This window comes from Rhinatrema bivittatum, chromosome 2 (assembly GCF_901001135.1).
Source record: "Rhinatrema bivittatum chromosome 2, aRhiBiv1.1, whole genome shotgun sequence".
Lineage (NCBI taxonomy): Eukaryota > Metazoa > Chordata > Amphibia > Gymnophiona > Rhinatrematidae > Rhinatrema > Rhinatrema bivittatum.
The window spans coordinates 224,976,173-224,992,028 of NC_042616.1; the positions used below are offsets into that span (position 1 = coordinate 224,976,173).

Consider the following 15,856-nt stretch of genomic DNA (forward strand, 5'->3'; position numbering starts at 1 on the left):
CATCACTTTGCACTTGTTCACATTAAATTTCATCTTCCATTTAGATGCCCAGTTCCCCAGTCCCACAAAGTCCTCCTGCAATTCCTCGCAATCCATTTATGTTTGAAGTACTTTGAATAATTTTGCATCATCAATGAATTTGATCATCTTACTTACTGTTCCCTTTTCTAGATCATTAATGAACACATTAAAACTGGTCCCAGAACATATCCTTGGGGCATTCCACTATTCATTTCTCTCCTTTGAGAAAACTGACCGTTTAGTCCTATTCTTCGTTTCCCACCCTTTAATCAGTTACCAAGCCACAAGAGGACATAGCCTCTTATCTCATAACTTTTTAATTTCCTGATGATTCTGTCATGAGGGACATTATCAAATGCCTTCTGAAGATTTTTTTTCTAAGTTTTTATGATATCAACACTAGCACTCACATGTGTATGACAGGCAAATTACTGTAAGATTCCTATTATCAGAGAAAACCTTACAAGTGTTAAAAGTATGATGCCCGTTGGCTCTTAGTACTGGAGAAGTCTGCTAGGGATCAGCAGTAAACTTACTTATTAGTGGTCTTTGTACTCAACAGCTGCTGGGAGTTACAGGTAGCAGGAATTCATCAGCTGAAAAGTGTGAACCGTGCCAGAGCATTTTTACACTTTACTGTACAAATACATTTAGTATTTTGAAAGGATCAGTTCAGAATGTTGGCGTATTAGCTGTATGGCAGCAATGATCTCAAGGTAATCGTCCCATGGGTACATCTTCTAATCCTGAGCATTATTATTAACAAAATGTCTAACATATTCCTTTCACTGACAAAAATCTCTGGACGAAGACATAAAAATCCCCCAAGCAAATCTGAGGATCATAAGGGATTATTCAACCATGTTATAAATATGCTTTAAACATGCTATAAAGACTTTGAGCCTTTAAAGCATGTATAAAGCATGTTTATTCTAAAGGAGAAATATGAGCTGCTGAATTCACCAAATTGCCTGATCCCGGAATGCATCTCCTGTCAGCCATACTGGCCCACTTTATAAGGAAAAGGCATAGATGTTCAATTGAAATGTCACTGTTCCATTTGGAAACCTATAGAATTACTACTACTATTTAACATTTCTATAGCGCTACATGACTTACGCAGCATTGAACAAATATACAAATAGATAATCCCTGCTCAAAAGAAAAGGAGAAGCGTTTGTGTGTTAACCAAGGGAGCAGAGAGCGGCCAACTGTACTGTGGCTGAAAAGACAATGTCTCATTTTAGTTAAAAAAATTTTTTTATATATATATATATATATATATATATATATATATAATAGCAGCCATTTTTTTGCATTGTCCTACAAAATCCATTGAATCCAATGTATTTCAAATGGAGCTTTACGAAATGTCCCTCTGTCTTTGAAAATTGGTCACTTTAATGCAGAAGGCTGGAATGACAGGAGGGAGACAGAATCATACAGTCTACTATAAACTGGGCAGACACTTCCTCGATGAATAGGAAAGTGAAACTTTTGGGGGTCAAATACTTTAAAGGGGCCCATATTCAATGGGACATTTAGACCTAGATTTATCGAAATGCGGTAACTATTGCATGCGATAGCAAAAGGGGTGTGGTTTATGCAAATATTCATTTTATTGCAATTTGTGCTAGTTACCTATGTGAAGAGCTAAGTTAGTGCAAATTGTGATAACATTATCAGACTTTGTGATAGGAGCCAGACCTGTTGTATTTCCCACATATAACCACTGGAGGGGGGGAAGAAAGAGAGAGAGAGAGAGAGCGAGCACCTGGCCATGATATCATCTCCCTAGATACGTATTTGTATCCCTATGGTAGGCCCACCTAGTAACTCGATGTGAGGTTTAGGTATCAGTGTAGGGGGTTAGGGGCCCCTTTGACATTCAATGTTAGATGTACGAACAGAACAGTGGTCTCTTGTGAACATTTGATGACCCTCGGAGTGAGGAAACTCACTCCAAGATGAGATCTGTACAATGTTCTCTCCACCTAGCTTGATGTTACCCAGGTAGAGTGTCCATCAAGCTAGGTTGAGAGAACATTGCCCAAATCTCATCTTGGTTTGGGCAACACGGTAATATAAGCTGTGCTAAAATGAGAGGGAAATGCATTTTTTTGTAATGCATCTGAATAAAAAGCAGACAGGGAGCTGGCTAGCTGGGTTTTCAAAATTTTGTAAAAATCATAGGAAAATCCATCTGACCCAGGTGCTTTTCCGAGTTTACTTGCCGTACTACATTTAAAACCTCAATAGGCTGAATGGGTCGATTTAGGAATGCGAGTTGTGTCTCTGAAAGCTTAGGCAAGGGAAGTTGCTCAAAGAAAACCTCCTCATCGAGTATTCTCATAAAAGAATCGAAAGACAGGTTCTCATAAAAGATTCGAAAGACCTCTAATATCTCCTTCCGACTTGTTACTATTTGTCCTTGTGACGATCTCATATGGGGAATGAAGGTTCTCCCTCTATGGGAGCGAACTATGTTAGCCAAGTGCTTATTTATTTTATTGATTTATCGAGTTTTATATACCGTCATTCAATTTCACCATCACAATGGTTTACAAATGTCAAACAGGGAAAGAAATTCAAATGGGAAATACAGAAATCATGATTATAGTAAGGTAAAACAAGTGGATGGGGATAGGTACAGTTACAGATATGTAATAGAAGGTCATGTAATGGTCCAGATCGGATAACATTAAGGTGGCAGATAACAATTAGAAGGAGTGGTTATGTTTACATTTAGCAAAATGAGTGTTCAGGTAGTTACATTGTCTGAGGGATGTGGCCATGATTCTGTCCTGAAAAAATTGTGTTCATTACCTGTGAGCTCTCTGTTGTAATAAAAGCTTTAGGTCTTTTATTTATTTATTTATTTTTTAAATTTATTCTTTATTAAATTTTTTAAGTCATTACAAAGAAAAACTTTGCTCAGAAATTCTGTAACACTATTTTCAAAGTAGAAATACAAATTGAGGCATCATCTAGTATTTAGACCACAAACATTTTGAAAAATAATAAAATTGGATAAAGGAGAATAAGAATCATTGGGAGTTACATAGAAAGGGATATCAATAGATATCTAATCAAGAAATAAGTCACCCCTAAAAAAAAAAATTTACCTCAATTACATATGATCTGGGTAACTAGCCCGTTCCCTGGTTAGGAGAGGAGGTTGTAAAGGCTACCTTCCTAGAGTCTATGAATACTCTAAGTTGTTCCGGGGCATAAAAAATATATACATCTCTATTCAAAGTAACCACCCCTTTACAGGGGTATCTTAGAAGAAACTTTTCCCCCAATGTATTCACTTCTTGTCTCATAGAAAGGAAGGCCTTTCTCCTCTCCTGGGTAGTTTTTGACAGGTCTGGGAATATTTGGATTTTTTGCCCCATAAAACTTTCATTAATATGTTGAAAATAACTCTTCATAAACAAGCTAACTTCCATTTCTGTAACAAAGGATATCAGTAATGTCGCCCTTTCATATATTTCTGTAGAAGATTCCAATAATTCTGTCAAGTTATTTAAATCTACTTGTGGTGGATTACCTTCTCTACTTCTATTAAATGGAAGAAAATAAATTTTGTTTATACATGGAATCTGATCAATTGGCATCTTCAAGACTTCTAATATATATCTCCTTAAAGTCATTCGGGGGGATTCCCCTATTACTTTTGGGAAATTCAAAAGTCTTAAGTTCATCCTTCTAAGTCTGTTCTCGATGAATTCCACTCTTCTATTAGTTACTTGTTTATCTTGTATTAACGCTTGACACATATTCTGAGACGATTTTACTGCATTTTGTAATTCCACAATCTTGCTTGAATTTTCATTGATTTTTCCATCGTGTTCCTGGGCTACTTTATCCAATTTCTCAGACATTGAATTAAGCTGCCTCGTAAGCCCTTGAAAACGTGGGCCATATGAGGCTACTAATTCCCCGAGAGAGTCTAACGTCACCGGGCCTTCCTTAACTGGTTCAATAACCGCAGCTTCTCCTTGTGCCCCTAATAGATCTTCCTCAATTATAGATCCACTAGATATTAATTGTGGTCTTTCTCTACCTTGACTAAGGTTTTGCATAATAGGGGACCCCCCATGGTGCAGTATTGAACTTCCATGCTCACTTGTTGTACCCAGTTCCTGACTCACTGCGTCCACACCCTCCAATTTGTTCACTGGACTCACTGGTACTGTGTTCAAATTTGTGGTCACAAGTGGTGGAGACTGACCTGGAGCAAATGGTATCCTCAGATCTGGAGGGCTCAATGTTGTTTCCCCGGACAAACGCGATGCTCCCAACAGCGCTTCATCAATGGGGACTTTAGCTCCTCCTTCTTGGTAAATAGCAGTGAGTTGGGGGATAGTTTTTTGTCCGGGTGGGAGGGAGGGTATTGAGGGAAACACCCTCACTCGACCTTTTCTCTTTGGAGGCATTGATATTATTAACCTTCCGAGATTCTTCGAGCAAGCCAAACCACTGAAACGGTGTGACTTTTTTTTTTTTTTTAATTCTCCTCTATGGCAGCTGAAGATGGACAAGAATTCCTCGCCTACTCCGTCTATTCCGGACTAAGCCAGACAAAGCCGCGCGCGCGGCTTTGGCAGCGCGCTGGCAGCAGTGGCGCACCGCTTTCGCGCCGCTTTTATGGCGCGTGGGCCCCGCCTGATGACGTAGTCAGGGCCGAGCGGAGGAGGTATAGATGGTATTGGCTGGGGTTCCTCACCAAATGTCTCTCAATCCAAGCTTCAGCTGCGAATGAACCCCGCTCTCGTGCCGCTTTTATGGCGCGTGGGCCCCGCCTGATGACGTCGTCAGGGCCGAGCGGAGGAGGTATAGATGGTATTGGCTCGGGTTCCTCACCAAATGTCTCTCAATCCAAGCTTCAGCTGCGAATGAACCCCGCTCTCGCGCCGCTTTTATGGCGTGTGGGCCCCGCCTGATGACGTCGTCAGGGCCGAGCGGAGGAGGTATAGATGGTATTGGCTGGGGTTCCTCACCAAATGTCTCTCAATCCAAGCTTCAGCTGCGGAGCTTTAGGTCTTTTAATATGGAAAAGTAAGAGGAGAAATGTGCTGAAGATGCTTGGGTAGTAAGTTTATGCTTGGCTGTTTTCAGATGCCCTTCCAGTTGTAAAATGGCAGCATTGGGCTTCCACCTATGAGAGGCCACATAAGAGATGATTTCTCCTCGCATCACGGCTTTTCCCATCTCCAAGAATAATAGATAATTCTCAATGTGTTGTTGGTTATGTACAGAAAAATCCTCCCATCTCCTCTGAAGGAAGTTCTGAAAGACTGGGTCATTACGAAGAAAGCCAGGAAATTTCCAGAACCGTTCTCCAGGTTCTAAGACTGAGAACTGTAAATCTACCAAATAATTGCATGGTCATCTCTGGTCCAATAGTAGCATTTGCTAAAGAGGAGAAATCATCTCTGAAATCAGGATGTAATATGAGTTAAAATGTTAAAGTCAGAAGAATAAAAAAATAACCTAAGTCGACAGATGAACCTTAAAAAGAAAAATGAACTGTGTACTAAATGAGAAATGTTACTACCGTAGATAAGTTTAATGAGGAATCTATTCAAACACCAAGGGTGGGGATAACCTCTTTAACTGGAATGGGACTGTTAGTTACAAAAGGAGATGGAAGCTGATAAGAAGAATCCTTCCTGGTAAACCACATTGCTTCCAATTTATTAGGATTGACTTTGAGCTTGAAAAACTTCAACTAGTCATCTACTTTAGTTAAGTAGTTATTGAACTCAATAAGGGAAACTGAGGACCCAAGATCATAGTTTGCAATGATCTGGATGTCATCTGCAGAGAAAAAGCTGGAGTAACCTAGACTATGAATAAACAATGGTGTAAGCTATAAATTGAAAAGAATGGGGGAAACTACAGAATCTTGAGGGACACACATTCTAAGTTGCTTGATGATGAAAAAGAAAAGTTCCAGGCAACCTGAAAAGACCAAGCTTCTAGGAAGGATTTGAACCAGAGTAAAGCATAATTATGGATACCTACCGTATGTCATGTAATTGATTTCATACAAGTTGATGGTCAACCATACGAATGCAGCAAAGTATTGCTTTGTTCTTATCTAAGTGCGAACTTATCTCAGCAACTAAAGCTGTAAGAGCTGTTTCTGTACTGTAGTTCCTTCTGTACCCAGAATACTTAGAGTGCAATACTAGAGTGTTTTCCAAGAAACTGGAGAGTTGAGTTTGAATAACTTTTTCAATAACTTTAAATAGAGAGGACAAATTCAAAACTGGCCAATAGTTTTCAGGGAGGTCAGGATCAAGATGCTGCTTTTTAAGTACTGGATGTACTATAGCAGGATTTTGTGTGTATGTGAGCAACAGAGTTGAAGGTGAGCAACAGAGTTGAGGGTGTCAGAAAATTAACTCAGCCAGAGCAATGGCTTCACATTCCCAATGAACTGAACCCTGCTGGCTAAGCCCCATGCCACATGGCCCATCTCTGCAGTTCACCTAATGCAGATTTCATGGTTGACAGGACCAGAATTTATATGGAGCAGAGGCGAGACAACATCAAACTCAGTTTTCTTTGAACTGTAAATTCTGAACTAGATGCAGAGATCTGCATTTGACTGATCTGGTTACCAATGTTTGAAGTAAAAAACACCTAGGAACACACCACTTGAATCGGGTTTTAAGATGTGCAATACTCATTCTGACCACTCTGATGGTTGTAGTCCCAGTCATTCTCAATGTCCCTTGATTCTTGTATCTATAGACCTGGAGTCTATAGCCCATGGTCATCCTGACTACTGCCTCCATACTTATCCAAAAGATAGATGTGAATCTAGCACCACCTAGAGAACTTATCACTATGATGATACCCAGAAGAGATGGGTAAAATCCATACAGTTGAAGTATGGTCTGCAAAACAAGGGACGGTAAAGAACTTTGTTAGACCCGTTACTGAAACAGTGCTTCTCATGGCTGATGGAGAAGCATGAGCAGTTTGGTCTCCTTACACTAACGGCAATGCTGTTAGTGTTTAGTTAAAGGAAAAAAAGTGGAATCTTAAGATTCCCGGTGAGGAGAGTCCAGTCTCCACAGGTGTTTTCCTGTTTGTTCACTGTTGTCCTGTTTTCCCAGGATATTAGGCTTGATTGACCCTTGGTCTGATTCAGTATGGCATATCTTATGTTTCACAGTTCCTGCTTCTACAGCAGTACTTTTGTTACTAATACTATGGTTCATGCATTGTTCTTCATAACTTCTTGTTTTCTGTTATTTAGCCAAATGGTGGTTGGCCTGCATGTTCACTGTTCCTACTATATTCAGTGCAGCTGGTTCTAAAGGGTTAAACTTGGAAGCAGGGGCTCCTGGATGTTTTTCCTCATGTTTTTCAGTCAGCTTTGATCAGCTCTGGCTAGCCCTGTATGATTCAGAAGCTACTCTAGCTCAGCCCTGTAGAATTATCCTCATTTTACCTATTTCAGTGGCTCAAACTGCACTGGTTGCTATTATCTTCAGTTTATGCACAGTAAGATGCTGTTAATTGTTATCCCTGTTAATAAGCTTTGGATTTAAAGAAGCGGCCTGTTCTGTCTATAAGTAAAGACTGAGTTATGCTGTCTATTTAAGCTGCGCATAGAACTGCAAGACTGAGACAGAATAATGGTTACTGACTCTGGAGGGATGATCTGATCGTAGCAGTTTTGGTGGTACCAAACTTTTTCCAGATTAAAATGATGGCCCTGATAGTGCCTCAGGGAATATTCAAAGACCCTGAAATTTTTTTATAGCCTTCCCCCAATCTGTACCTTTGAGTAATGTTACCGTGAAATTCTGTTTTGGCAGCTTCTTGTTCAGCATGTTTTGGCCTTTTCTTCACATTCATGTGGGCTCTATTTAACTTATTATGGGCCTTGTTAAGGCTTTTTTTTTTTTTTTAACTGGAGTTAATTTGGGATTGCTATGGCAAAGGGTATTTAGACTTCTGCAATCAAGACTTTATTTTTTATTCTTAATTACTTTTGAAATATTTCTATAATTGTTTTTTCATGATAAAAGTGTAGAGTATGTTGTGTAGATCAGTGAAATAAACTCATAATTTAATGTTTTTTGATTTGCAGTTTTTAGACAGCGAAATGTGAAAAATGTCAAAGGTATGAAGAATTTTTACAAGGTACCATGATGTCAAAATTCAAAGTCATTTAGTCAGATAACTCACCAGTTACATTTGGGCTTTATATCCATGCATTCATGTAGAAACATAGCAACCAAACTACTTCATGACAAGGTTTGAATTTGCATGTTTACACTTACTTCCAACAGCTACTTCATCACACGAGGATGGGATATCTCCAGAAGGCACCATTTCCTGTTTGTTCACAGTTTCTGTCAGCTCCTGTTGACACTGTTCTCCATTTTCTTCCCTTCCTGGGTCTGGTTGCTGAGTGACTTCTCCTTCACCTTTCAATTCCTTACTGAGCTTTGTGCCCTGGTCAGCAATTTTCTCACTTGAAGCTGGTCTAGTGAATCCATTAGTGCCATCAGCTGATTTCTCACTGCCCAGTGATGCAAGAACTTCTGGACTATTTGACACATTTTCAGCATCTTTCCTGTCTGCAGAGCTGTTGTGGGTAGGTTCCTTGTTAGTGATGGTATTATGGTTCACTTGAGAAGTGTATTGATGTATAATTCCAACAAATTTTAAGCCCCGACCTGCTGCACCTTTAATCTGCAAGTAAAAGAGAAAAATATATAGCAAAATCAAGAAAAAAAAAGCTTATGTTGCTTTATACGTTTTTGATAATTCACTCTTTCATACAGTAACTTAAATTGGTATTTTCAAAATATAGGGGGTAATTTTGAAAAGGAGTTACATGCGTAAATGTAGCTACTATTGTAGCAATTTTCAAAAGCCATTTACTCAAGTAAAGTGCACTTATGTGAGTAAATCCTATAGACAAGTCAATGGCATATATTGTAGCAATTTTCAAAAACCCACTTACTCAAGTAAAGTGAATTTACCCCAGTAAACCTGGTTTTTACTCGAGTAAATGCTTTTTAAAATCAGGCCCATAATTTCTAAGATAAAAAACTCAGTCATTATGTTTGAGGAGCACATAAATAAGGGTCCATGATCAAAATTCTTGATTTCACCAACTGAAGAGAGAGTCATGTTCAAATTGGCAACACTAATTTTACAGAACTTGACAAATGAATTTGATCTCTGAGTACTGGAACCACAACAGTTGTACGTGGAAAGTGCAATTGCTTACGTAACAGGTGTTCTCCTAGGACAGCAGGATGTTAGTCCTCACATGTGGGTGACATCATCAGATGGAGCCTAGCAGGGAAAACTTTGACTGGCAGGCTGAGCATGCCCAGCCTGCCGCTATCCGTGTTAGGTCCCCCTTCAGTCTCGTAACATAGCAAAATATGAGCGAAAAATAAAACAACAAAATGAAGGTGAACCCAACCCCATGGGTAGGCGGGCAGGATTCCTGAAGACTAACATCTTGCTGTCCTAGGAGAACACCTGTTACAGGTAAGCAACTGCGCTTTCTCCTAGGATAAGCAGGATGGTAGTTCTCACATGTGGGTGATGATTACAGAGCTCCAGAATGCCCCCTGTGATCAGAGGGACCCACAGTAGACGAACAAGGTGCCAACGGGCACATCACAACTGCGGTGCTGTGGGAAAAACCAGGGACAGTCTGGCCACACAGAGAGCACGGTGAGAACAGTTGGGTTCAAGGCTGGAATAGATTGCAGAGAACAGACTGGCCAAAGGCGCTGTTCTGGCGACTATCTTTGTCGAGGCAGTAGTGAGCCACGAATGTGTGGCATGAACTCCAGGTCGCGGCTCTGCAGATTTTGGTGACAGGGACCACATGCGGATGGGCCACTGATGCCGCCATAGCTCACACAGAGTGAGCTTTCACTCTGCTGGCCAGCTGGAGGCCTGTCTGCTCGTAGCAGAAGGCAATGCAATCCGCTAGCCAGTTGAATAGGATCTGCTTCCCCACTGCTGCTCCCAGCCTGTTGGTGACAAAGGACACAAAGAGCTGGATGGACTGTCTGTGCCTCGTTGTACGGTCCAAATAGAAAGCAAGTGCCCGCTTGCAGTCCAGGTTATGAAAATCACGTTCCCCCAGGTGAGAATGAGGCTGTGGGAAGAACATGAGAACGATAATTGACTGGTTGATGTGAAAAGCAGTCACCACCTTCGGCAGAAATTTTGGATGCGTGCGCAACACTACACTAACGTGGAAGAATTTTGTGTAGGGAGCGTATGTAACCAGGGTCTGGATCTTGCTGACCCTACGAGTGGAAGTGATTGCCACCAGGAACATAAAACTTTACAGGTGAGGAACTTCAGGTCACAGTATTTGAGAAGCTCGAACGGATTCCGCATGAACCTCGCCAGGACCACGTTGAGATCCCATGGAGATGCCGGCAGGCGAAGCGGGGGCTTCAGTTGAACTAGGCCCCGCATAAAAGGCCCAACCAGAGACTGGACTGAGATAGGCGCTCCCGCGATGCCCTGATGGTAGGCACTGAGGGCGCTGAGGTGTACTCGGACCGAGCTGGTCTGGAAGCCAGACTCAGACAGGTGCCACAGATAATCCAGCAGGTGGGGGATTGGGCGGGAGAAAGGGTCCAGTCTGTGACCGCTGCACCAGGTGGAGAAATGTGCCGCCCTGCTTGCTGATGTACATCGCCACCTGGTTGTCTGTTCTGATGAGGACAACCTTGGAGGACAGCCTGTCCTGGAAGCCCCAGAAGGCATACCGGATCACCCGCAGCTCCAGAAAATTTATCTGGCAGTGGGACTCAGCCGCAGTTCAGAGGCCCTGTGTATACAGGCCTCCCTTGTGGGCCCCCGACCCCTGAGGCGAGGCATCGGTGGTGAGGGTCACCTGGGGTGGCATGGGCTGGAATGGGAGCCCGAGTTCCAGATTGGACCGGGCTTCCCACCAGGTTAGGGAGAGATGGAGAGGGTTCGTGACAGTCACCAGTGCTTCCAGATTCTGGGTTACCTGCCGCCACTGGGACTGCAAGGCCTACTGTGGGTTCTTCATGCGGAGGCAGGCCAAGGGGGTCACATGGACAGAGGCCGCCATATGGCCCAGCAGGTGGAGCAGCAGACAGGCCGGTACCATCCTTCTGTTGCGAACGAGGGTAGCCAGCGAGGAGAGGGCGACTGCTCGATCCCTGGGCAGGAAAGCTTTCGCTTGTGTAGTATCCAACCTGGCACCAGTGAAGTCCAGCCATGGATATGGATGGAGATGTGACTTGGGGAAGTTGATAACGAATCCCAATGTCTGTAAAATTTGAACCATCAAGGCTAGAACATTCACAACCTTGGAGTGTGATTTGCTCTGGATAAGCCAATTGTTCAGGTACGGGTAGACGTGGACCGAGTGATGCCTGAGATAGGCAGCCACCATCGCCAAGCATTTTGTGAAGACAACTGGGGATGAAGCCAGCCCACAGGGCAGCACTTTGTATTGAAAATGTGCCAACCCCACCAGAAAGTGGAAGTACTTCCTGTGGTTGGGAACAATTGCAATATGGACATAAGCCTCCTTTAAGTCGAGGGAGCAGAGCCAGTCTCCTCTTCCGAGAGAGACCATCTTGAATTTTTCTCTTACGAGAAAACAGTTTAATGCCCTGAGGTCGAGAATGGGGCACAAGACACCATTCCTCTTCAGAATGAGGAAATACCTTGAGTAGAAACTGTGGCCCCACTGGTTGCGGGGCCTGTGTCGGGGCCTGCCGCGCCGGCACACGTAAGTTGCTACTGCCCAGAGGCAGTAGTAACTTTTAAGATAAAAGTAGGTGGGGGGTTTAGATAGGGCCGGGGGGGTGGGTTAGGTAGGGGAAGGGAGGGGAAGGTGCGGGGGAGTGAATGGAAAGTTCCCTCCGAGGCCGCTCCGATTTTCGAGCGGCCTCGGAGGGAACGGGCAGTGTGCGCAGGGCTCGGCGCGCGCAAGGTGCACAAATGTGCACCCCCTTGCGTGTGCCGACCCCGGATTTTATAAGATACGCGCGGCTACGCGCGTATCTTATAAAATCCCGCGTACTTTTGTTCGCGCCTGGTGCGCGAACAAAAGTACACACGCGCGTAGATTTGTAAAATCTACCCCTAAGTCTATTCCATGTTACTGTTGCTAGTAATAGCAGTGGCTATTTTCTAAGTCAACTTAATTAATAGCAGGTAATGGACTTCTCCTCCAAGAACTTATCCAATCCTTTTTTAAACACAGCTACACTAACTGCACTAACCACATCCTCTGGCAACAAATTCCAGAGTTTAATTGTGCGTTGAGTGAAAAAGAACTTTCTCTGATTAGTTTTAAATGTGCCACATGCTAACTTCATGGAGTGCCCCCTAATCTTTCTATTATCTGAAAGAGTAAATAACCGATTCACATCTACCTGTTCTAGACTTCTCATGATTTTAAATACCTCTATCATATCCCCCCTCAGCCATCTCTTCTCCAAGCTGAAAAGTTCTAACCTCTTTAGTCTTTCCTCATAGGGGCGCTGTTCCATGACCCTATGTTCCCTGTGTTCGTGCCCTGGAGGGGCAGAAACATGTGTCTAGGAGCGTTTGGTTTTCTTGAGTGTGGACTCCACCATCGCAGACTGGTGGAGTAAGTCCCGCCATTCAAAGCCGATGGACTGTTGAACCAGATAAGTCACATCAGCTTTCCTGTTCACCGGGGCAACCAACACCGGGTGTTCCCACATATGGAGGAGGAGCTCTTTAAAGATGTGGTGGACCACTTCCACCATGACTCTTTTGGAGAGTTGATGAACTGGAGGACCTCCAGCATCTTATGACGGGTATCCTCCTCCGACAGGAAACTGGAAGGGAATGGCCTCTACCATGGCCCTCACAAAGCTGGCGAAAGACAGGACCTTGGGCGGAGAGTGACACCGCTCCTCTGGAGGGGAAGGCTCTGAGAAGGGGTCATCTGAGAACTCGGAGGACGACTCTGAGGAATCATGCCCCATGGGTCATAGGGACCCTCCTCCTTGCTAGGGTCTGACACCAAGGGCGGGGACTGGGGGGGTACAGAAGGCCTGGGCCCCAAGGGCACCGAAGGCCATGGGGGCACTGGAAGCATCGATGGACCCCCGGGCATCAAGGAGGGCATTGGCTGCGGTGCGCTGAGAGGAACCAGAGGCGGCCAGGGGAACCGCGGGCATGGGCGCCTGGTCCCTGAGGCCTCATCCTCCTTGGATGACCCGGGAATTGGGATCGCTCCGGTGGAGGTTGTTGGTGGCCGAGGAGGCACTGGAGGCCTCTTGGGCACCAGTTGCGTCGGTAGGACATTGAGAAGGACATCCACACACTCCAGCAGAGGCACGAACAATGAAGGCGAATGCTTGGGCACCAGTATGGGGGCCGGTGGCGCAGGCAGTTCGACGCTCTGAAGCACTTTGAGCACCGCGGATTGCACCTTGCAGTCCAACTCCTCCTGAAATTCCTGGGTAGTAAGGACTGATGGAGGGGGACTAGGCATCACCAGCACATCCTCGGAGGGATCACGAGGAGGCATGGCGCCCAGCACAATTGCTGGTGAGGAATGCCTCGGGCTACCGGGGGCTCTGGAATATCGGGCCTCCGGTGGCTGGTGCCGCTTCGATGGGAGTTCGGCAGCTGCCGATGCCATCGCTGCCATCTCTGCAGCATTTGACACAGTTAACCACACCATCCTCCTAAATCAGTTAGCTAACATCGGCATAACAGGCACGGCACTGGCCTGGTTCAAAACGTTCCTGGGCAACAAAGGCTACAAATTTAAAATACACAACAAAGAATCACAGCGTTATCCTTCCTGTCTAGGAGTTCCCCAGGGCTCCTCCCTCTCACCCACGCTTTTTAACATTTACCTCCTCCCTCTCTGCCAACTGTTAACCAAACTGAACCTAAAACACTTTTTCTATACGCCGATGATGTCCAGATCGTCATTCCCCTTAAAGAATCCCTTACAAAAACGCTAGAATTCTGGGAAAAGTGCCTTCTAGAAATCAATAGCCTCCTCTCCAGTCTAAACTTAATCCTAAACTCTTCAAAAAGCGAGCTCCTACTCATATCTCCGGAAAACAGTAACTTCACAAATCCACCAGCCAACCTACAAACACCTAAAGTTAGAGACCTATTCGCGATCCTTGATAATCGGCTAAACCTAAAACCATTTATTAACCAAACCACCAAGGACTGCTTTCATAAACTGCATGTCTTAAAAAGAATAAAACCACTTTTCCACCTGCACGACTACAGAACTATCCTTCAAGCAATAATCTTCTCTAAGCTAGATTATTGCAACTCTATTTTATTAGGTCTCCCCTCATCTCACACTAAACCTCTTCAGATGGTTCAAAATACAGCGGCGAGAATATTGATAAAAACAAGAAGAAGAGATCACATATCTCCAATTCTCAAAGACCTACATTGGCTGCCAATTCACTATAGAATCATATTTAAGTCCATCACCTTGATCTACAAAGATATCCATCAACACTCTCCGCTTAACCTACAAATCCCCTTCAGAAAACATTCCTCCTCCAGACTCATCAGAGAATCCTATAGAGAATCTCTACAGGTGCCACCCTCCAAAACTTCTCAGCATATATCCTTCAGAGACAGGGCCTTCTCCACTGCAGGACCTCCTCTATGGAACTCCATTCCTCCGGATCTGCGACAGGAACCCTGCCTTCCAACATTCAGGAAAAGACTCAAAACGTGGTTATTTAAGAAAGCCTTCCCAGACCCCAACTGAACCTTTAACTCACCACTAACCGACTCTCTGACCTTACCTTATCATGATAAATATCATCATTGAAATATTCAATTACTTAGTAAATACATTAAAATTGTTAATTTGTTCCTTCTGTTAATTTCCTATCGACTTTTCACTGCTCCCAGTTGTGTATTTCCCTGTTTTACTGTAACTGCAATGTTTATTGTAACTGAAAGGTTTTTCGTTATGCACCTGTTATTGTTATTATTGTTTATTCTTCATACACCCCTTTGTTAATTGTAAACTGGCATGATGTGATACCTTTCGCGAATGCCGGTATAGAAAAACACTAAATAAATAAATAAAATACATAAATTAAGGAACTTGAACCGTGTCGGGATGGTGACCGGTGTCGATGCTTCCTGGGTTTCCAGTGCTCAGCCCGGTCTTTCCCTGGCGCTGAGGATGAAGATGACCCCAAGGTTAGGGGGGAGGGGAGAGACCACAGAGGATCGATCTCCCTCTCCTCGATCCTTAGGGGTACTGGCGAGAGGGACTGCCAGGGGAAGCAATGGAGACAGTTCCCCGCGGTCCTTAGGTGTGGAGGACACAGATGCCAAAGTAGAAAGTTTTGGAGAGCCAAAAAGCTTCTCCATTTTGTTAGGCGTGCACGACACCCTTTGGGGGTCATTTGATCGCACAAACGACACCGAACGTCATGCGAGGCCCCCAGGCAGAGGATACAGACCTCATGCAGATCCATGACGGACATGGTCCGCAGACATTGGGAGGCACTGTCGAAAACCTGATGATGCCATTGAAAAAAAGAGGTCGGCACACGGTCAATGACTGACAGGAACCCAAGGCGGAAGTTGGGAATCAACCACGAAAATAACGATGGCAAAAGCCACAGGTATTTACCGAAGGAACCAAATGCGTAGGGGGACCAGATGCAGAAAAAAACCTGAAGATTTTAGCAAAAACTCTTTCAAGGGTTTTGGAGCTCCACAACCACGAGGCTACTGCACCACGGAAAAGAAGAGACTGAAGGGGGACCTCGCGTGGACACGCGGATAGCAGCAG

At 44.1% G+C, this 15,856-nt stretch overlaps 1 protein-coding gene across 2 annotated transcripts in view; it reads right to left on the minus strand.

Moving 5' to 3' along the window:
• Positions 1–15,856, minus strand: part of RFTN1 (raftlin, lipid raft linker 1) — a 355,139-nt gene that overhangs the window by 81,566 nt on the left and 257,717 nt on the right. For both annotated transcript variants that reach the window (XM_029589243.1, XM_029589244.1), the window contains exon 5: positions 8,334–8,748. In XM_029589243.1, coding sequence (XP_029445103.1) covers positions 8,334–8,748 — 415 coding nt within the window. The remainder of the gene's footprint in view (positions 1–8,333; positions 8,749–15,856) is intronic.